Raw genomic sequence first — 20,893 nt, 5'->3', positions numbered from 1 at the left:
TACTGGGCCCGCGACTAACCCGTATCAGGGCTCATGGGGTCTGCGACGAAGATGCATGGGGATCAGAATGAATCTTTAGTACCCACGACCGGTAGTGTACCGGTATGACCGATGTTTTCGCAAAACCCTTGAGGGATGACCGTATGTCCAGATTGTCAAGCCTGCATTCATCCAATAACATGTGGACTAGAGGGAGCAAGAGTGGAAGACTTCACCGCTCTATCGACTAACTATAACTGGACTCGCGCATCGACGTACAAATACTAAAGGCGGAATCCCAATCTACTTTCATCAACGTGTGCTTGGAAATAGCACGATGGTGGTACAGTTCGCGCATCCTGCCGTCCCAGTTCCATTGTCGCGGGTGGTGGCTGCATAAGCGGGAGACACCTGCGTAATACCAAGAAGTCGTCGAAGAATTACGGTACAATTGCGAAAGGCTATCGCTGTGGTGCAATGCCACCCAATCGTCACCCGGTATCAAGCTACGGTGCTGTCGCATGTCAGACGAAGTAGCGGTAAGCACCTTAAGTTACAACGTCCATGCTCACCGGAAGCAAGCTTCCTGTACCAGCGAGGGTTTGGTATTGACCAACAAATGATGCGGTGAAAATATAGTTCCTATCATCCCAAGTATCGTACCTCAACTTTTCTCTGTCGTTGCGGTGTGCTCAAGACTTGTGCGACCGATGACCTCTCGGACATGTTGCACAATTCAGGCAATGGTCTGCCAGGATATAAGGCATGCCGTGTGACTTGGCTGCATGCGGCGTGGACCAATCTTGTGCCACGACAACCGCGCCTATCACAAAGATCGATTCGGTAACCATGCGTACGACGTCTCAGACATATCCAATCTTATCATCAACGCCGGATCAGATATGACTGTCTGCCAGATGGAGAGGTCACGTGCTAATGAGGTTGAGGTCAAGATATACCTCCAAACACTGTCACCGTCTTCCATCATCTTGGGGCAAGGAAGAGACGCGTTCGAAGTCCTTGTAACCTAGAGAATCCGATCTTATAGAGTAGCTGTGCTGTGTCCAAATTGAGCACTATCCACTGGGCGAAGACAACATGATCCGTTAACTTACCTAAAACTATCAACTGGGGCTGCGATATCGATGCGGGGTCGGACTTGCCGACTCTTCAGCCTTGCCAGCACGTCATCGTACAGCATATTTTCCCGCAGCCTTGGTCTGGGGAACGTAAGAGTACTAAAGAGAAATCACGGTGGGGAAGGAGCGGTAAAGCAGATTAGGTAGGCAACGGCGAGTCCGAAACTCGAGGCCGGGGTGATGCGCTATCACAACTGCAGCGCATAGTGCTAAGTCCTCTGAACGGTGAAAGATAGCGGTGGGGAGGGGGAATGGTGGCCAGGGTCTGAGCTAAATCAGTACGGATAACTGATGGATTTCTGAAGTCGTTGGAAGTCGAGATCGATGTTTCTGTCGAAAGGTTGTTCTCAAGCGGCATGACGTCAGCGTTACTGCTGTAAATACGGACGAACATTAAGTGCAGGAACAACTTTATACTGCTTCTATTTCAATACGTTTAGGCAATCAATGAACATTTGCAACAAGTGACAATCATGCTAGGAAAGAGAAGAACAAGAAGATCGCTTGGCTTGTGACTCTCACGAACTGTGCACCGCCGCTTCCCCAGCCTCCTACTCATCTTCTCGTGATACTGCGTTCCAGGTTTTCTAGTTGGCTACTGAGCGGATTCGTTTATCCTGTCACCTACATACTCTCTGACAGCATCGATACGCCAGCGCTCAAGCATCATAACCTTGGACAGGATATGAATGTATTCGGACTCGATGCATTTCTACCCTATACTGCTTGCCGCCGCAGTATACAACCTTTTGGCGACATAACGGTGCTGTCGGTGTTGCTTTGCCAGCCTTTTCCGTGAAGAGTGGAACGATGCGCGTCTTCTCGATAGGCATCTGCTGCTCGACGCGCTTTTGCTTTTTGGTGCGGTTATGCTGTTCGATAACCTTCGTCTTATGACCGAGGTTCAATTCTGTTGGAAAGTTAATGGGGTCGCAGCGGTGGTCCATGGCACTTCCTATGGAGAAGCGGATCCAAGACTCATCCGCCACGTTGCCACAGACACATGTAGTATCAAATGATACCATGCCGTCCCTCGTCACTGCGCGGTGCGTCAGCCCGCAATCGGGACACAACTGGCCGATACGCAGTTCGCGGCTAGGTTGCTGTGATGGCTTTGTGACGCCAACTTGCAGGATGTTTGAGGTCGCACATCCTTTGGAGTAAACCCGGTCACATACACGGCATACCAAGCGTTTGAATGGGTGATCCCCTCGGTAGTGAATCATGCGGTTTTCGGTATTGCATTTGTAACAGAAGAAAACTCCATCAGCAACATCCGCACCGTGGTTTCGGTGCGTAATGTTCCGGTTCTCTTGGCCGTACCAGAGGTTTTCATCTGGAGGCCCTTCAGCGCGCACAGCTTTGCTCAAGTCCTTCTCCAGATGAGCAGCGGATTTGGGCTTGTTTGATGCTCCGAGTAGTGAGCAGGCGACGTTGGTAACACCTGGAAACATCGTATATTATCAATTTAGCTGTTGATTTACTCCTTTGTTGAATTGTTGAAGTTGTGTCGGCGTTGTTGTTCTTTCTGTTGGTCTTAGTCGGGAAAACAAAGGAGCACTGTTATAGGATTGCAGGGTTCGGAACCCCTCCGTTTCTTGTTGCCTAGGCATCTTTGTATACTGACAATGGTATTTTTCTGTATATAAAGCGTTGTGAGTTGACTTGTGCTCTCGACTGTGGTGCGCTTACATTGTATAAATACCAAACTTGACCAACATGGATCAGTGTTTCGGTATGTAACAAGACAACATGGTTACTGAGTAAGTCTACAGTGTCTTAGTCTTGTTCAATACGCTTTCACTCTCTTTCTAGCCGACTTTTCAAGACATACGCGGATGTTACCAGTACCGCTTTGTGTCTTAGGAACTATCCGTCTCCACTCTGGCCGCAACTTTCTCCTTCTTCAATCCGGTGACAGTTTCTACATGATCTGTCCCTAATACTGCCGACTTGATAAATAAACTCGCTGCAAAACTTAAGAACGCAAAAACTGTATACGTGATCCACATATTTCGCATCGCATACGCAAAAGCTTCTTTCGCGGCAACCTCCCATGCTGAGTTCTCAAATGTAGCAGGAAGCATGACATTGGCCATCGCGCTATCGCCATCAAGCTGACTCAAAAGATCCTGCGGCAGCCCGGCGTCTCGAAGAAAAGAAGCGCGGTTGTTCATCGAGTTCTGGAAGATGGTGCCGCCGATGATGGTAGATATCGAGACGCCGATGTTGCGAATAAATGATAGAGTTGCAGTAGCACTTGCCACATCGTGCTGTTCAACCTGACTTTGAATAGCAATCATGGGCGCCTCGAACAAGATACCGGATCCCAAGCCACCGACTATAACAAGGCCGACTGCTTTGCCCGTTGATGTGTATGCGTCGAAGGAGATGAAGAGGCCAAAACCAATGGTAAGGAGTAAGGTACCCACCCAAATTATCTCGCAAAAGTGACCCGTCTTATGCATGACGAGGCCGCAGAAGACTCCTGCGATTGCACCCGTGACAATGAAAGGGAGGAGAAGCAGTCCAGATCTCAAAGGTGAAGCTTCAAGGACGGCCTGGAAAAACAGCGGTAGATAGTATTCGCCTGCGATGAAGACGAACCCGTGGAAGAATACAACGAGGAAAGCGGCGACGTTTGTCCCTCGACGGAATAATGTCATAGGAATCAAAGGATACTTTGCCACTTTTGCCTCGCTGTAAATGAATGCAAAGATCATAACTCCACCTACTACGAGTAGTGCGATAACTTTTGCAGAGTTCCATGGAAACAGGACGCCACCGAAATCCAGACCCAACAGGATCATGAGTGTGAAGCCGAGGAAGGTGAAGATACCGAACCAATCTACGGCTTTGATGCCATCTAGGAAAGAGGTGTGTTCATGCTTGATGTCCAGGAAGAGAAGGATGAGCAAAAAGGCGAATCCGCTGATGGGTAAGTTGATGTAGACTATGTATCGTAAGATCAAGATGTCAGCGTAGATCAGTGAAGCCCGATGTAGTAAAAGTGTCACTTACAACACCATCTCCAAGTCACCAGGCTGGCAAAGATACCTCCTAGAACCGGTCCGATACCACCGGCTAATGCCCAGATGCCCTCAGTGAAGCCCTACGCACACAATGTTAGCCAAACTCACTCCCACAGCACAACATAACGAGTGACTCACCATCAACAAACTCCTCATCCTCAAACTAAACAAGTCGCTAATACAAACATGCACCAATAGAATGAGTCCACCGCCCGCCGTACCCTGAAAGGCGCGCCCGATAATCAATTCTTGCATTGTCTTCGCCGTCGCACAAACCGCAGAGCTAGCAAAGAAGATGGCAAGCGCGGCCAGCATGATGGGTTTTCGGCCCCAAATATCAGAAAACTTGGCCCAGATAGGACCCGATGCGGCGTTAGCAAGCAGATATGCGCCACCAATCCAGGTGTAGCCGGCGGCACTATTAAGGTCGCGGGATATAGTCGGAAGGGCCGTGGAGACAATTGTTGCGTCGAGAGCGGAAACGAAGAGGGAAAGCTAGATGGCTTGGGTCAGTAGGAAGGGCCAGCATGAGTTTTTGGGAATCTTGTCCGTCAAGAAGACGACAATGGTAGTAAGGCAAAGAAACAGTCAAACGTACAAAAGCGCAGTAACAATAGCGATCACTCTTAATCTACTCCTCTTCCCCGCAAGCCCTGCTTCTTCAATTTCTAGACCTTCTTCCGCTCCTCGCGGCCCCTTCTGTACCATCTCGACTCCATCTTTCCCAGTCTCTGTCGATTGAGGTGACCTTTGTATATCCATATCCGACTCTTGCAGCATATCTCAACCAAGTCTGATAACCTCGACACCGCTAAGCGAGCTGGAAAGTAACAAAGAATAAAACAAAAATAGATGCCTTAGTTGTAAATGGACATGACCACAATGCGGATGCTCTAATATATACTTGAGAAGAACAAGAGTTGCTTGGTAGACAGGAGATTCAATGAGTGGAGCTCTACGTTGGAAAGAACGGGACGAAGCCCTTTTTTTCAGCGCGTCACCGCCAACGCCTCCCGCTAATCGGATGCCCATGTGGGGCCAGACTAAACACAACTACTTTCCTATACGGGTTAGAACGCAGCGCCCTTATGTATGCTCCACGCCGATATGCATGCCTTATGTAGCTGAGTGGAATCCGGGGGAGGCCCGGGGAGATGCGAGTGTGTTTGGTAGGTCATGTAAAGAGGTGGATCAGTATTGCTTATTCGGCACATCTGCGGAGTTATACCTACGCTCACTTATTTGGATGCATGACTGGAATAAGTTGAGTGGTTTGGACTGCAGTGGTGTGCAGATGCCAAGGGTCGGAATATGCGGACGTGATATTTGAATGTTGCTTTTAGTCTTTTTGCCTGCGCCAAGAAAAGCAGCGGCTTTGAGAGTCAAGATGGAATCTCCATCCATGACAACAGTAACATTTTCTACCTGACTCGAGACCCCATCCATCTCCAACACCCATAATCATAACTCTAATAAGGAATCCCATTAGTAATAAGTTGAAAGCGATCATACGTTCCCGTCGAATAACTCCCCCTACTCTTCTCAATCAACCCCCTCATATAATCCGCTGCCTCCCTCTCACTCTTGTCCAACACAAACCGATCACGGAAGTTCTTCATACTCTCGGGTTTAAAGCATGGCAGCCCACTATCCAACATGACCTGCACGACGTGGCAGAGGTGCTCACAGTGCTGTCTACTAGCAAGGAAAGCTTTAACAGTAAGTTCCTCGAACCAACGGTACGCTTGCGATTGGTACGGGTTTGCGGAGTTCTTGCCAGACATGACAGCGATCATTTCGGCTGTGAGTTTGAAGGGTGCGCGTTCGAATTTTATACCGCCAGGTGCGATGTCAAAGCAGAAACCAAAGTCAATGTGGATGATGTGGCCGGCATCGTCGATCATGATGTTGCCGTTGTGGCGATCTTTGAATTGGAGGAGGAAGCTGATGACTGAGTAGGCAGCCATTGACTTTACAAAGTTGGATCGCGCTTCTTGGTAGCGGATTGAGTCTTCATTGCCGTAACGTGATACGAAGTAATCGTCGAGTCGGTTCACAGCTTCACGACCGAGCATGTCACGCGAGATGGAGTTGGGGAGTACATCGATGACTCCGCAGCCTGGCGCTGTCGCTGTAACGCGGTAGGGGAAGACCCAGACGTCAAGACCCACGGTGTTGAAGATGCCTCGAAAGGCGGCGATCATCTGTAGCGCAAGCACGTCTTGTCGACAGTCGTCTCCAACTTTGAAAATCGCAGAGAGCCATGTTTCGTAGCTGTTGTCGCGCTTCTGCGTGATATCGCGGTTCTCGTCTTCCTGATCTTCCAGACCTTGATCATCGGGCCTAGTCTTCCTGATACGGAACGTAGCCATGAAAGGTGTCTTTGCGTGACTCTGTAGCGGCTTTCCAGACTTGCGATCGATACCAATGACTTGACCATCGGGGTTGGACGGTAGATAGACACCGACCTCCACTTGGATCTTGCGAAGTTCTTCTTCGATCTTCTGCTTCTTGACTTCTTTGGGTTCATGTAAGACAGAGCGTAGAGTACCAGAAATACCCGTGACCTCGTTGAAGAAGGCAAACTCGCGCTCGTAGAAGGCATGGTCTTCCTTGGAGAAACTGGACTCCAAACTACCCATCACTTTATCGAGTGTGGGTTTGACGGGATCAGGTACCTCAGAAGCTTCATCCTTGTACGCGTTTGCCTTCATGTTCCAGATGATTTGATGAGCAAACAGCTGCGAGAATTTGGCTGTCTCAATGATATACCGCTCCACGTAGCCTAGGACGTCGTATCGAAGCGTCTGTACGATCTGATAGACATAGAAGAACATGACGTCGACTGAGTGGCTCTCTAGTGCTCTCATCGCATACTGGATGATGAAAGGATGGTTGCCGTACGCTGGAAGGAAGTACGTGACGGCTGTAATAGGATTGACAGGCTTCCAGTAGAGCATGTACTTGAGCTGGAATGATACATCACTTGGTAAAAGGTTTCCCAGGAGAATCTCAAGAGCATCTGGTTCATCCAACAACTTGTGCGGGAAGTTCAGTACCTGCCAGCGAGTCTCGTTGTTAAGGCGCTGAGATTGGAAGCGCTTAAGGAGATGACAGGCGATCACAGGATTCTCAGTCCAAGCCGTCTTTAAATGAGCGGAAACAGCATTCTAGCAATGTTAGCTAATATCAGTCCACATTCACGGATGACTTACATCAGGAAGCGTATTGTTGTGGCGTCCAGAGGTAAAATGATGCTTTTTGCCGTAATCAAGAGGGAATAGCCACACCATGAGGCGAGTCTGCTCGTTCGAGAGCAGTATAGACAGGAGGTCTTGCTTCGCCTTCAATTTTGCGCTAACCTCAATTGCAGTTGTGACCTTTCCGATAACGTCAAGCTGCGCCAACACGTCTGCGAGAACATGCGTCTCAGCCTTGATCTGCAGTCGGTTGCCTCCAAAAGACCATCTACTAATGTTAGCATGTGCTATGTACGGTTTCTGAGATACTTACTGTGGAGCTTTTGCGAACCATGCTAGAGCAGCAGTCAATATGCGGTCGGTCAACCGCCACCTAATTGTTGCTGACAAAGTGGTACAATGACGCGCAATACGCAGTCCAAGCAGAACAATATGGAAGTAAGACTCGCGAGCAAGCGGCTGCGAACAGCCAGTGCTCATTGCATCGAGCGTAATATGTATCAATCGGACGTAAACACGCTCGACATCCGCTCTGCTCAACCGCGAAGCGCTGAAGTGGCTAGACAAGAACTGCAGCAGGCGGAAGTGAGGCGCAATCAGGTTGTAAATATGCTGTTGGCGTTTCGATAGTGCTTCTTTGTCTGTTGCAGCAAACTCTTGCTTCCCGTAGAAAGGATCTTCGTGTCTCAGTGCAGGACTGAAGATACCACGACGTTTCCGTACCGTGTTTTCCCAGTTTTCCGCAATGGCGACGAGGATACGAGATTCCATACGCGGGTTCTCTTTAGCCACGCTTGTCCACAGTGAGATACCAAGCTTGATGGACTGCTTTGAGAAGACCGCGAATGGAATTCCGACCAGGTGCTGAACGATAGGCGACTGGTCCGTCTTAACTCTGCACAGAAGCGCGGCTGCCCTGCGCAATATGTCGCGAAGCTCAGCAATAGTGACGTGTTTGTGGTTGAGGGTGCGGTTCTCTAAGTCAACTAGAAGATTCGTCGCTTCATGCAAGCTTCGTGAGAGGTAAGTTGACTTTCGCGCAGAAGGGGTTGCGCCCTGTAGCCATTCCTCTTCTTGATCGGCAACGCCCTCAAGAAACTTGTACTCCTGCCTCGTCGTGTATTGGGTGATGAAGTCTGATGCGGTGTTGATGTTGATGCCTTGGCGTTCGATAGCACCAAGGCGTTGGTCGGTTGATGGAATAACAGATCCCATCTCCAAGGCAAAAGATCGTCCTAGCGAGATATGGCCGAAAGTCATCTCATCATCAAATTCGGAAAGATACGACTGAAGGAGCCCTTTCACGTCAAGTGGGGCAATGTCGAGTGCTCCTTTCACCCATACTGTTGCACGCTTATGTAACGCATCGAGAGTCGCTCTTCGGAAAGCGTAGTCGTCTGATAGCTCCACTACGATATTGGATCTCTTTGATGTAAAGGTTGACTTCCAGGCATAGTCGTCAGTCTCGCCTTCAAGGCAGCTGTACCACATCATTGAAAGAAGCTCTAACAGAGCGAACAGAGCGCTTTTCTGACAGAGAGTGGATGGTACTTCGCGGATGATGATATCTGCGCAGGTAGCTGCTGCCTGCTGAACGCGAGCAATGCGATGACAGCATGCAGAAAACACTGTGGCTAGCTGGCGCGCCAGGTATGGAGTTGAGAATGTATGTGATTGGCCTGATAAGGTTTTTGCCAGATAGGTTCGAACAGCAGTTGTTGTGATGGCAGCCATACAGTTTCCCACTGCACCAGTTCGCAGCTTTGGATCGAGGAAGTAGGCAAGCGCCTTGGTGCAGTCACCTGTACTTGCGCGTAGGTCTTCGACCAGATACGCAGTGCTCAAGAAGACTGCTTCCTGATAGCTCAACGACTTGGTATCAGGCTCGCACGATGGAAGTAATTTCCCAAGCCGCTTCTTTTGCTCGACCGTATGTTCAGGCGACTTGCCGCGACGCAGCACCGTGTTGAGTTCGATGTCACTTTCGGAAAGGAATGGTCGCTCCTCAGCTATGAGAGGCTTACTGAATCGCGCAAGAGTGCGCAATTCTTCCCTATGTTGTTTCCCGAGATCAGATAGCAGATCGAAGCCATGAACGACGATGTTGAACCAAGCATCACGCTGAAGACTGATAATGGAGTCATCCAGCTCTGAAAATTCGGCTCGTTCTGCGTTTCTTTCAAGCAAAAGCGCGAGGGGCTTTAGCAATTGCGCAATCTCTTGAGCTGCAAGCTCAGTGTCTCTTAAGTGGCGATGCGATGTCTCTTGGGCATCTCCTTTGCTAACGATCGTATCTAGCAGGTGTGTAAGATAGATCTCAAAGGTAGGCTCATCAGCAGAAATTTCCCGGGAAAGATTGAGACGAGCAGCCATGACAGCTTCAAGTGTAGCCCCGTCGTCTGAGACCAGCGCATCATGCGAAAGCTTTGTGTAGACCTTGAGTAAGGATCTGAACTCGCCAGGCGGGCTGTGAACCCCCAAGAAAGCCGAATCGGTTATGATCTTTGCATCCACAACCTTGCCAGAACGGCCAACCTTTTGGACAAGCATCGACAGTGCCAGTGCCGTGATCTTGGGATCTTTACAGTTCCGTGCGACAGACACAATAGTCTCGATGACAGTCGTGTGTACATGGTGCGGGTCATCAACATCGCTCGGTGTGAGTGAAATGGTACTGCCATTCTGGTTGTTGTAAACGCCACCTGTCCGTGCAGACTTCCCAGCGCCGTTCAATGTAGGAGATGAAGATGGGTTTCGGTCAGGCTTAGGAGCGCCGCTAATGACATTGCCTAGGCTGTAAAGCGTCGTAATGATGGCATCCTGAGGAAGAAGGCTGAGAACCGCAGCGAGCGACTCGGCTGCAACGGATGTTGTTCGATGATCGAAGTTGGCTTGAACAATGACTCGAGGAAGCGATCGTCCCAGGGTAGACGCCAACTGCGGCGAGACTTTGGAGAGGATGGCCATAGACTTCAGCACTGTAGAAGCCAACTCATGATCCGCGCTCTGTGCAGGGTCGTTGAGTACGTTGTCGAGCCAGGCGGTCAAGACCTCCGCATCCGTAATCTCTGTATCACCGTCGTAGATGGTACAGCAGAGGTACGTGACGAGTACCTTTGCCTTAACCGAAGATGCTTGTTGCTGCTGCCAAGCAGATCCTACACGTTGTAGGTAGTCCATATCATTCTCCAGACGCTCCATTTCCTCTCCTGCGATCTTCGCCAATCCCTCAGCCAGAGAGTTCTCGGCTGCATCTCTAAGAACCTGATGGTTCTTGCTGTGGAGCGCAGTCTGTAAATGATCCAGAACAGACGTCTGTGATGCAAGGTGTGGGCTGCTCCCAACAAGCAACGAAGCCGAAGCCAGCACGACCTTGAGAAAGGAATCGTGCAGGATCATAGCACCAAGTGGTCGTCCAGTAGCAGCGTAATGCTTTGTGTACCGCTTCCACTCCCTCAGTCCATGCTGGTGGGAGCGCGCATTACGCACAATGGACAGCACTGTTTCGAATGCAATGAGAAAGTTCTCCGTCAATGCTGTTCGCACATCTTGGACGAGCTGGAGTCTGTCGTACGCATTCCAGAAATGGGCATGCTCAGCAGCAGCACCCAAGAAGCCCAGCAGCGACAGACTGTGCGTCATGACGCGCGCCAACTCTCCATCTGCCGCATAGTCATCGGCTCCATCGTCGACAAATTGTTCTTCCGAGAGCTCTGCAGCTGCTGAGACCCAGCCGGCGAGGTAACTCCTGAGTGCATTGGCAGCCTGGATGCGCAGCTGATCGTGTCGAAGGCCGAGCGAGAGGACGGCACATGTGAGGTTGTAGGTGAGGATTTCGTATGGCGCGGGCTCGAAAGTGCGAAGGCTGGGCGAGGGCGCAAGCGTTTGCGTGTGCGATGCGGCGAGGTATGGGGAAAGGCGTGTGAGCAGCTTCTCGGCGACGTCAACTGACTCGATGTAGGGTGCTGACTTGCATAGAGCGAGGATTGCCTCTAGCTCTTGCAGTTTCATGGAGCTTGAAGCCGAGCATCTCTTGAACAGCCTCGCAAAGTCCGAATGCGTAATATCCGCAGACGCCGACTGCGCGGACAGGCGGGCAAGCTTCTCGAGCGCATTGCTCCGGATGGTGCGTCTACAGGTCCAAGTTAGCGACACATTGCTACCTACCAGCACGAGATACTCACGCCATCATGAAAAAGCTTGTCGGTTGCTTTGCTGAGCGCTATAGCGTAGCGCGATACGGGAACGCGTAGCAATGAGTTGTCCCTGGAACGAGTGACGAAACTACACTACCTACCTAATCTCGGGGTTCGGAGCTGCCTCTACGTTGATTGGTGGCAGCTTCCCACCACCAATACTCAGCTTTGCCTACCATGAATACAACGCTAGGCCAAGTCAAGTGCTATTGAGTATTTGATCGATGGAAAGGTAGAACTTGGAACCAGGATGAGATTGAATCCAATCCAGTCGTATACATGACAAAAGTCATCTAAACTCTACTGACAATTCCCAGATGCAACCCTATCAACAAACGCCTTGCCAAATCGCAGAAAAGACATGAAACCCCCCCAAAGGAACCTTCCCGTATGCAAAAGCGCCAAAGCCAGTATCGATGCTGCAATCAGTCCTTCTAATCGTCTGCTGGCTCAACTCTGACAAGCACCTCCTCAAGGAAACCTTCCAGGAATCCCGCGACTTCCCCACCCATACCCACCTCTCCCTTCTCGTCCCATCGATCCAGTTCCTCGAATTTCCCCTTGATCTCATCGACTAGGCGAGCTACCTTGTCATGGCATTCTTGTCTTTGCCGTCTGCGCTCGATGAAGCCCTGCGCATCGTCTAGCGACCGAGCCGATTCTTGCTTGTTCCTAATGCTCAGATGGTAACTACGGCGAGATAGTGCAGCGTCGAGAGCTGGTATAACCACACCGCTGAGTGCTGTTATCTCGACAGGCGCCTGTGGAGAACCTTGCGTTTGAATGAAGCTAGGATGGCTGGGCGTCGGTTTGGGCCTACCAAAAGAGCCACGAGACATGGGTGAAGGCTTAGTAACATGTGGTGGCGGTGGAGGGGGTGACTGTGCGGCTTGTTGCTGTTTTGGTGGTAACTGCCAATTCGACGCCATTGGGCCGCCAAATGGATCGTTCGACGATCCTGAATCAGGCCGTGATGAGGGACTTGGACTAAAAGACGCAAACGATTGTTGTGTTGGGGGAAGTGGCTTCTGCCCTGCCAAAGGTGGCAATTCTTGTTGTCCAACTAGCGGCAGCAACGGCTTCTGAGCTTGTGACGGGGTCGGGATTTGCTGTTGTGTTCGAATAGGGCTCTGTGATGGCTTTGGTGGTTGGTTTTGCAAGCTGCTCTGACCGGGACTTGCAGACTGTCCACGGAATGGCGGTATTTCGGGTATAATCATCTGCGGCAGAACTGAAGCGCGACTTGGAGTTGGAACTCGCTGTTGTGGTGTAGGCTCCACGTTGTTCATTTCCGCAGCAATTTCTCGCTGTAAAAAATCATCATAAGTGTGCTGTAACGGTGTCTGTCGTCTTGGCTGTTGAGGAGTTGACGGCTTGGTTGGTGTGACTAGTCCTCTGTTGGGTGGAGGCTGGAAAAAGCTAGGCACAGGGGACTTTCGTGGAAGCTCTGCGGCAGGTTGTGGGAAAGAAGGGGCCGTTCTCTTCTCTGGTGATGCTGGCAGCGGTACTCGTGCAGCAGTTCTCACGGGGTCGGGTGAGCCTGGAGTTTGCAGTGGTGCCAAACGCTTGGTTGGCGAAGAGGGTTCTCGAATGGTGTCTTCGTTCTCATCACCATATCCACCTCTGTTTTGTGTCACAGGTTTGCGCTGTGGCGAGTGGTTCCTTGCATTGGCTCCAGCATCATTCATTGGGGCGAGCGCTGGCCCTCTACCACCTCCAGTCGGCCGCACAGTTCCAAAATCCCACAGGTCTTCGTTAACTGGCTCCCTCTTCTTCACAGGAGTGGCCTCGTCTTCTGACTCGGCTGCCTCCTTTGGATATCTGACTTTCCAGTCCTGATATCTTGAGATGAGCTCTTGTAGACGAGCGGGCTTACCAGCCTTGCGGATGAAGTTTGTCTGTAAAAGTTGCTTTGCGCTCGGACGTTCCTTGGGGTCTTTTTGCAGGCATAGGCTGACAAACTCCTTGAAAGCTGGCGAGAAGTTACCCTGTAGTGTTGGCGGTGGATTCTTTGGGATGAGGAAGAGGACCTTCATGGGGTGGATGTCAGCATAAGGAGGCTCGCCGTTGGCCAACTCGAGTGCGGTGATGCCCAGAGACCAGATATCAGCTTTCCCGTCGTAACCGGACTGCTTAATGACCTCGGGTGCCATCCAGAAGGGCGTTCCAACGAACGTGTTCTTCTTGGTCATGGTCGCTGATAGCTGTCCCGAGACGCCAAAGTCAGCGAGCTTGACCTGTCCATTTGCGCTGACTAGTATGTTGGCCGCTATGTTCACGTCAGCTTTCCCAGGCATGAGCTTGGGTGAGCACACGTACCCTTTATGTCCCGGTGTAGCTTGTGGTCGTCGTGCAGATAGGTCAAGCCCATCAATAGCTCTTTGAGTATGACTGCAATCTCCGCCTCTGCTATCTGTCCAGGCTTCATCAGGTCTGCACAACTTCCACCTGAGCAAAACTCCATGACGATCCACAGGTCCGAGCCGGTAAGATACGAGCCGTAGTACTTTGTGACGTATGGCGAGCTCATGCCGGAGAGGATCATGATCTCACCCATAATGTCGTCGACCTCGTCTTCGGCATTCTCCACGTCGATGACCTTGATGGCGACCGTATGGCCGGTCCGTCGGTCAAGGCCCTTGTAGACCTTGCCAAAGCTACCGCCGCCTATGCATTCCTGCTTGGTGTAGAGCGTGTTCGGATCGACCGACTCGTTCGCGCCCAGTTCGGCCATGTGCGCAACCTTGTAGCCAGAGCGTGGTGGGGTGTATGTTCGGATGGATCGATGCTAATGAAGATATGCGCGTGTGCGGTTCCTGGGGTAAAGCGAGCGACTCGGTTGGACAGCGGAAGAGCCGTCGTCGCTACGAGGTGGCCGAAGAGCGGATCGAGGCAGAAAAATGGCCGAGGTCTGGTAATTGAATGCGTCAGTGTAAAGGCGAGAGGCGTGCGAGCTGTGGTAGCCTAGGACCAAAACAGAGTGCTCTGTGGTGCGCGCCTACCAAAGAGTGGTTGTTTCGTAAACACCCAATTGCGAGGGCAACAGCGAATGGTGGGGGACCGCGGCGGAGGAGAACAAGTGCGCAGATGTCCGGATCTGGTACAATTGAGCCAAATAACATCCAAACACGACAAGTTTGGGTCGTTGTATGGGCCACCGGAGTGGTTGTTCGCCTGTTTACTGTCCCACTCGCGCTCTGTTGTCATAGAGGGACAAGCATGTCCGGCGCGTCAACGTGCAGGGATGGGTCGCGTCCAGCTAATGAGCTCCTGCAAAAGCAAGGCATCCATATGATTGCGAACATCGCGATCGCACCGAGTTGGCGCAGGCATTGGTTTCGCATTGCATTGCATGCATCATCTTCGCCAATGGTTCACGTCACACGAACACCTGGACGTCTTCGAAGGTGGTTGAGCGGGGTTGACCACAGCTATGCGTCTCATCGCCTGCCGGACAGTGCAAGATGATTGGAGCACCCTCAATACTTTCAAGTTTCGCTATCAGTGCTGTGACAAGCCTGACTTCTCCCTAACGGAATAGCAACTATTCTGCAGAGCCAATGGACGTTATGGAAGCAGCAACTGGTGACGTCATTTTAGATACAATCCTAGCAAATGGTATACATTCAACTACTTCGCGGCCCTACTAGAATGGAAGAAAGTGTATCTTATCAGTCTCCCGCACTCACAAACTGGGTATCCATATATCTCGGCCGTTAGAAAGCCATAAATCATATCAGCCATGGTCCCCAAATCATTAACAATACCAAACGCCGCGAACAAACTCCAACGCAAAGGCAATGTCCTAAGAATCCTCTGATTGCCTTAGAAACGTCTGCGTACCCTCTCTGCGAGCGCAACCTCCTCTTCGCTCTCCTCTTCCACCGGTGCTGGTGTTCTTCGTTCGCGTGCACGGTGTGCTTTCCTTCTCCTGTTGTTGCTGACATTGCTGGCTGAGTCGTCAGGCCCAATCTCGCTCCTCAGATCATCGACGCCTTCATCAGGGTCGCGCATGTTGGCTGGCGTGTCCGTTCTGACTTCGATACCACCTATACCAGCGCCCCTACGTTGCTGTGCCACCATTGACAAAGCTGCCGCGCGCTCGCGAAGACGACGACGTACGCCCTCGGCTTGGTTGTGAAGCTGTTCAAATGCGTCTTCCATGGCCTCCATACCAAGATAAATCTCTCGCTCGATTTCGGCAAGCACGGCAATTTCGGTCTCTTCGTCGATCTGCACAGGGGCTCCACCGGGCGGGCGGACAGATCCAGGGCGGGCAGATCCCGGTCGTGAGTACGGACTTGGACTAAAGTTGCCGTACCGGTTGGGTGGTACTGGCGATGCAAACCGTTGCGGTCCATCAATGGGTCGGCCTGCTCTTGACCCGGTTCTGGGAGGCGTCGTATTCATATCAGGCATGTCCTCGACGCCAGACCAAAGGAAGCCGTCGAAGCGTCCAGAAACCAGAATTTCCCATTCGTGTTTGGTGACAGCTGCCAAGGTAGCAAGCATGTTGTGCATGTTTGGATGGCGGATAAGATACATGACCACTAACTGGTCGCGCGGTGGAGTATAGAGTCGGTATAAACGCTGCAGTGCCAGACCGGCTTTTGCCAGGTACGGTGGTGTGCCGCTGTCCGGCTTTTGTGTACGGGGATTCGGGAGCTTTTCCAATCCCCATAACAGTGCATAGAAGAGCGGTCGTTGAGGCTGTTCTAGGCGAGTGAGCATGATGAAGGTCAAAGTTTCGTCATCGGCATCTTCGGGGACACCGTCTTGTTGGTCTGATAGCCACGACTGAACTGCAACTTTGGTCTTCTTCGACTGCTTCTCGTAGTGCTCGCGATACTGTTCGGGTACATCAACATCGATGCGTTGACATGGTGCTTCCAGATCAGACGATATGCCTAGTCCAGGTCCAGGACCTTCCTCATAAGGTGGCCAAGTCGGCAATTCACAGCGTCCAGAGACCAGTTCCAAGATTTCTCCCCAGTTGACACCAGCAGAATCTTCCACGACCGATTGCTCAAAGCACATCATACATTGGCAATGCTCTGAAGATATGTTCCGAGCAAAAACGTTTTCGAGACGATCAAGAAGACGCCGTGCAACCGAACGATAACCGGTGGCTACCGCTAGCGATCCGCTTGTGTCCATGACGGTATTGTAACTGTTAAGAACGTTCTGTAGGGGTTTGAAAAAAGATCGGACATCGTGCGCTTGTGCTCCAGATAGCCTCGGTGTCGTGTATTGAGAATAAGCAGAGGCTGGTACTCCATCGATAGCGGCCAGTAGACTTCGTGGGATCGCCTTGGCTAGACCGCCATTCTGAAGTAGGTAGTCGACTCGAGGGGCTTCCATCATGGCTGGAGGTGGTGGTGGAGGCGGTGGTGGGGTCATGGGCGACTGAGCGTAGCTTGAGTCTACCGATTGTGTACGCGACATGGGGTCTGCCATGACCTCGATCACAGGTGGTCCATCCTTAGCAGAAGACACAACAGAGGGAAGGACCGAGTGCTGGGTCGGTGTCCGTGGTGATGAATCGTTTACAGAGGATGGCGAGACATCAGAGCGCGGCGGTGATTGACTCCGACGATAGTGAGAGTTGCGGTCTTGCAGCACTGAAGTTGCTTCTGAGTCGAGTGTATATTCCGAGGGTGCTCTCGTCTTCATTTTGACAGGTGTTGACGTTCTGCCAGGGGTTGACGTCCTACCTGGAGGCCGTACGTTCGATGGGCTCACGGTTCTCGTTCTCGTCGTTGGTGGAGGCGACTTGGCGCGAATAGTGCTGGGCTGCGATCCGGTGGTGGACGTAAGGTCGGTGCCGTCGAAAGTGTCCTCGTCTCTGATGCTGGAGCGTGACGCGACCCGCGGGCCCGCCGTGGAAGTCATGCGCGTACCGCTATCTACGCTTTGGCGACCTTCCTCCATTTCTCTTGCAATCACGTCTGGGTCCCTCCTTCGCATGCTGTTTGCACTGGCCGCCTTCCTAAGATCCGCGCCTGTAGTTGCTGTGAGCGGGGGGCTTGGTGGTGCCCGCGGCGGTGGTGGGGGTGGTGCTCGGTTGGGTGGATGCGGTGCGACTGGTCGCTCATCGTCCCTTCCTGGCGATGTTTCGCCATCTGTGGCATCCGGCGTCAAGGTTGATTTCCTCTTCTCTACGCCATCCCGGGAGTATATGCTCTCTTTTGCGTATGTCTTGGAATGCGACGGATAGGGTAAACTAATCCGCGAAGTGTTCTCGGAGCCCAACGAGCCGCGGCGTCCCATCTCGGGCACAACTGCCATCTTGTGTGATGATTTGGAGACCTGCGACGATGTCAAAGTTGATGTCGACGTCGAGTTGCGCACGCGTTCGGTCGACTGACGCCGCGACGGTGGGTTCTCAGTGTCGTCTTCCTTGGAAGCCGACGAGCGGGTCTTGCGAGACCTGCTGCTCTTATGGCGCTCCCGGTCGCGATCTCTGTCCTTGTCCTTGGTGCGAGGGGTACTGCGCTCGCGGTCCGGGTCCTTCTTGCTCCGGCGGCGATGCGAATCTGACATGGTGAAGAGGCGGCGTGGACCTCCTCGTTGGTGTTACTGTGGGCCGAGAGGCAGGACAGGCTTCTGCGGGTGGGATCACCAGCGCGGCTGTGGGCAGCTTCGATTGGGCGTGAAAGGCGGGCACTTCGCGCGGTTGCGCCTATCAGGAGAGCAGCTCGCCATCCATCTACACAAATCAGGGCAGGGTGCGGTGAGGGGCTTCACTGTCTTGGGTGTGTTGTAGGGGGAGTTTTGGGTAGTACTCTGACGTGTAGCACCCAAGTGGAGAAAGGCTCGGGACTGGGCGCGCAGTGTTGCAGCAGTTTAGCCCTATTGTTGGCGGGCCATTCTTAGCTCATGCCTAGCCGCAAGGGTCCCTCTTACCCACCACACCACCATTACCACTTCTGCAACACCATGGCAACGACGGTCTTTTTTTCAAACTTTCCGAAAAGACAATTCTCTCGCAACTCGAAGCAGCAGTGACTTTCTTCATTTTTTCCCGCCAACTTTGCCCATTGTGCTACCCGCGCTGCTAGGAACATGCTGGGCGCGTGGCTTCACACGCTTCGCTGGCATGGCAGCTCACGTCACTGACCGAACATGTGCCCGTCATCACTCACTGGCGCAGAGAATCTTGTAGCAATGGAACACTGATATAACACGAACTAGTCTAATATACATGTATGAATGATAGCAACCACGGAACAAACTAAGGAAAATGCCAAACATTGGGAGTAATCTTAGCATGGGGTATCATTGTAACATGCTCGTCGTGATCCCTGACGTATGTTGATCCATGTAGAAGCCTGAAATCTCGTCTGTTACTCAATCTTGGGTTTTGTACTCCGTATAACGCCGCCGTTATCCTTTCCTCCAACGCCTGGATCGTATTGCAAAGACCGCACCGAGCAGAAAAGGCACTAGAACCCTTACCACCAGAACCATCTTGTACTATTGGCCTTGCTGATGGGCCTGCGTGTTATTAACATGCTGCTGAGCCAATTGGGCCCGGAGCGTTGTGATCTCATTTTGCAGTGTGGCAATCTTGTCGTTGTGTTCCTTCTCCATTCGTGCCATGCGAGCTTCTATCTCGCGGACGTACTGCCATACATCGACCTGGTTACCCATGACTTCACGCATGCTGCTGCCACTACCACCATGGCTGGACATGCTGCCCGGCTGCGAGCTGCTTCCAGGGGCTGCCATAGTCTGATGTTGGAGCATACTGGGACCATTGCTTTTTCCGCCTTGAGAGCCCTGTTTAGGGGCATAGGGCTAAGACCGGGTAGAGAGGGCAGATGGGGACCGTTGCTTGTACTGGGCGGGGCCAGGCCAACGGGAGGGGTTCCCCTCCCGCGAGCATAGTTCTGCTGCTGGTGCATGTGATGCGACAGGCTGGGAGACCGTGAGCCAGGGAGACTGCTTTCGGGCGCACCCAAACGATGCTGCTCCTGCTGGCCTGGCGACAATGGCCTTGGGCTTTCCGTCATACCACCCTGGGCGAAGACATTGGATTGGGTGTTTGCATTCTGAATCGACGAGATGCTGGTAGGAGCTGCTTTGGGCGAGACGTCAGTCGGCTGCGCAGAAGACCCTGGGTAATAGGGGCGCAAGTTGTTCTGGCTACTCGAGCTTCGGTTCGCAGCAATAGGCGGATAAGTGCTGGAATGGTGAGAATACGAACCTTGGGTAGAGTTCCCAGTGTTTTGTCTCTTACGCGCCGGCTCACTGACGCGCCGACTGCCATCTTCGTCTTCGTCACCCTCTCCATCAGGCTCGCCAGTATAGATGACACCATCCATGCCTTCGTCACCTTTATCCCCGAGATCGTCATCCATGCCGAAGCTAGAGCGACGGCCCGCACAGCCACCCTGACCCTTATTGTGTCGCGCAAGCGCATCGCCACGTGCAAATCTGCGACCACACTTGTAGCACGTGTGTGGACGCTCACCAGTATGCAGTTTCGTGTGGCGTTTCAAATCATGCAAACGACGGAAACGCGCCTGACAGGTGGGGCACTCATAAGGCTTTTCTTGGCTATGGGTTAGTAGATGGCTCTTGAGATTGTGGTGGCGAGTAAAGTCAGTTGAGCAATATGGGCATTTGTGACGCTTTGTGGAAGGCGATTTGGGCGTGTTTTGACCGTATCCCGGAAGACTCATTTGGCGAGCCGGGGCGCGTGGGTCTGGCTCCGGAGGCAATGGCCCAGGGAATGTGAAGGCGCGGTTGCCCGGGTTATCTCCAGGGTTTGGGGCGATGAGCTGGTGGTGATGCTGGTGATGGTGCTGGGGTGGTTGTTGCTGGGGCGCGCCCTCGCGACCTGTATTACTGGTTGAGGCACCCTCCGCAGCAGAAGCACCCGGCGCGTTCGGCGCGTCACCATCGCCAAAACTCGAGAGGCTGACTGGGCTCGTCTGCATGTTGTCGCCTGTGACGTTGATCTGCTCGGGAATGGTGATGAGCGGCTTCGTCGTCCTGTCGGCCTTGTTGTTTGGCGATGCCGACTGTTGTGGAGCGTCCGAAGGGTGGCTTATCGGCTGGACGCTGCCATTCAGGCTTTGCAGCGCGGCGACAGCGGGATTAGGGCTCATCTGTCGCGCAGACTGCTCGCGGAAGCGGCGCTCATCAGCCATGGCAGCGGCTCCGGTGAGCGGCTGCGGCGAGAGTCGCGGTGAAAGACCGCCAGGCGACTTTGTGAGATGGGTTCCAAAGGTTGCTCCGCCGTGAGAGTTGCGCGCGGCGGATCCTGGGGTATTGGGCCCATTGTGAGTGGTAAATGGGCCGGTAGGCGTCGGCGTGATTGCTCGCGTCGAGGCAGCCAT

The 20,893-nt window shown here is 52.4% G+C and overlaps 4 protein-coding genes across 4 annotated transcripts; all 4 read right to left on the bottom strand.

Annotated features, from left to right (window-relative positions):
* Positions 1–1,777: 1,777 nt before the first annotated feature.
* ALTATR162_LOCUS8124 (uncharacterized protein) lies at positions 1,778–2,572 on the bottom strand (the record flags this gene model as incomplete). Its single annotated transcript, XM_043315754.1, has 1 exon — positions 1,778–2,572. One exon carries the CDS (start codon positions 2,570–2,572, stop codon positions 1,778–1,780), a length of 795 nt encoding a protein of 264 aa, XP_043171689.1.
* A 408-nt stretch (positions 2,573–2,980) lies between these two features.
* ALTATR162_LOCUS8123 (uncharacterized protein) lies at positions 2,981–11,539 on the bottom strand (the record flags this gene model as incomplete). The annotated part of the gene is made up of 5 exons (XM_043315753.1): positions 2,981–3,984; positions 5,838–7,320; positions 7,366–7,618; positions 7,664–11,482; positions 11,535–11,539. 5 exons carry the CDS (start codon positions 11,537–11,539, stop codon positions 2,981–2,983), a joined length of 6,564 nt encoding a protein of 2,187 aa, XP_043171688.1.
* Positions 11,540–11,980: 441 nt separating this feature from the next.
* Positions 11,981–18,089, bottom strand: ALTATR162_LOCUS8122 (uncharacterized protein; the record flags this gene model as incomplete). The annotated part of the gene is made up of 3 exons (XM_043315752.1): positions 11,981–13,815; positions 13,866–14,334; positions 15,390–18,089. The coding sequence occupies 3 exons, from the start codon at positions 18,087–18,089 to the stop codon at positions 11,981–11,983; spliced, it is 5,004 nt and encodes a 1,667-aa protein (XP_043171687.1).
* A 933-nt stretch (positions 18,090–19,022) lies between these two features.
* Positions 19,023–20,893, bottom strand: ALTATR162_LOCUS8121 (uncharacterized protein; the record flags this gene model as incomplete). Its single annotated transcript, XM_043315751.1, has 2 exons — positions 19,023–19,250; positions 19,298–20,893. 2 exons carry the CDS (start codon positions 20,891–20,893, stop codon positions 19,023–19,025), a joined length of 1,824 nt encoding a protein of 607 aa, XP_043171686.1.

The sequence above is a fragment of the Alternaria atra genome, assembly GCF_907166805.1.
Source record: "Alternaria atra isolate CS162 genome assembly, contig: 28, whole genome shotgun sequence".
NCBI lineage: Eukaryota > Fungi > Ascomycota > Dothideomycetes > Pleosporales > Pleosporaceae > Alternaria > Alternaria atra.
This window is presented reverse-complemented; position numbering and strand designations above follow the sequence as displayed.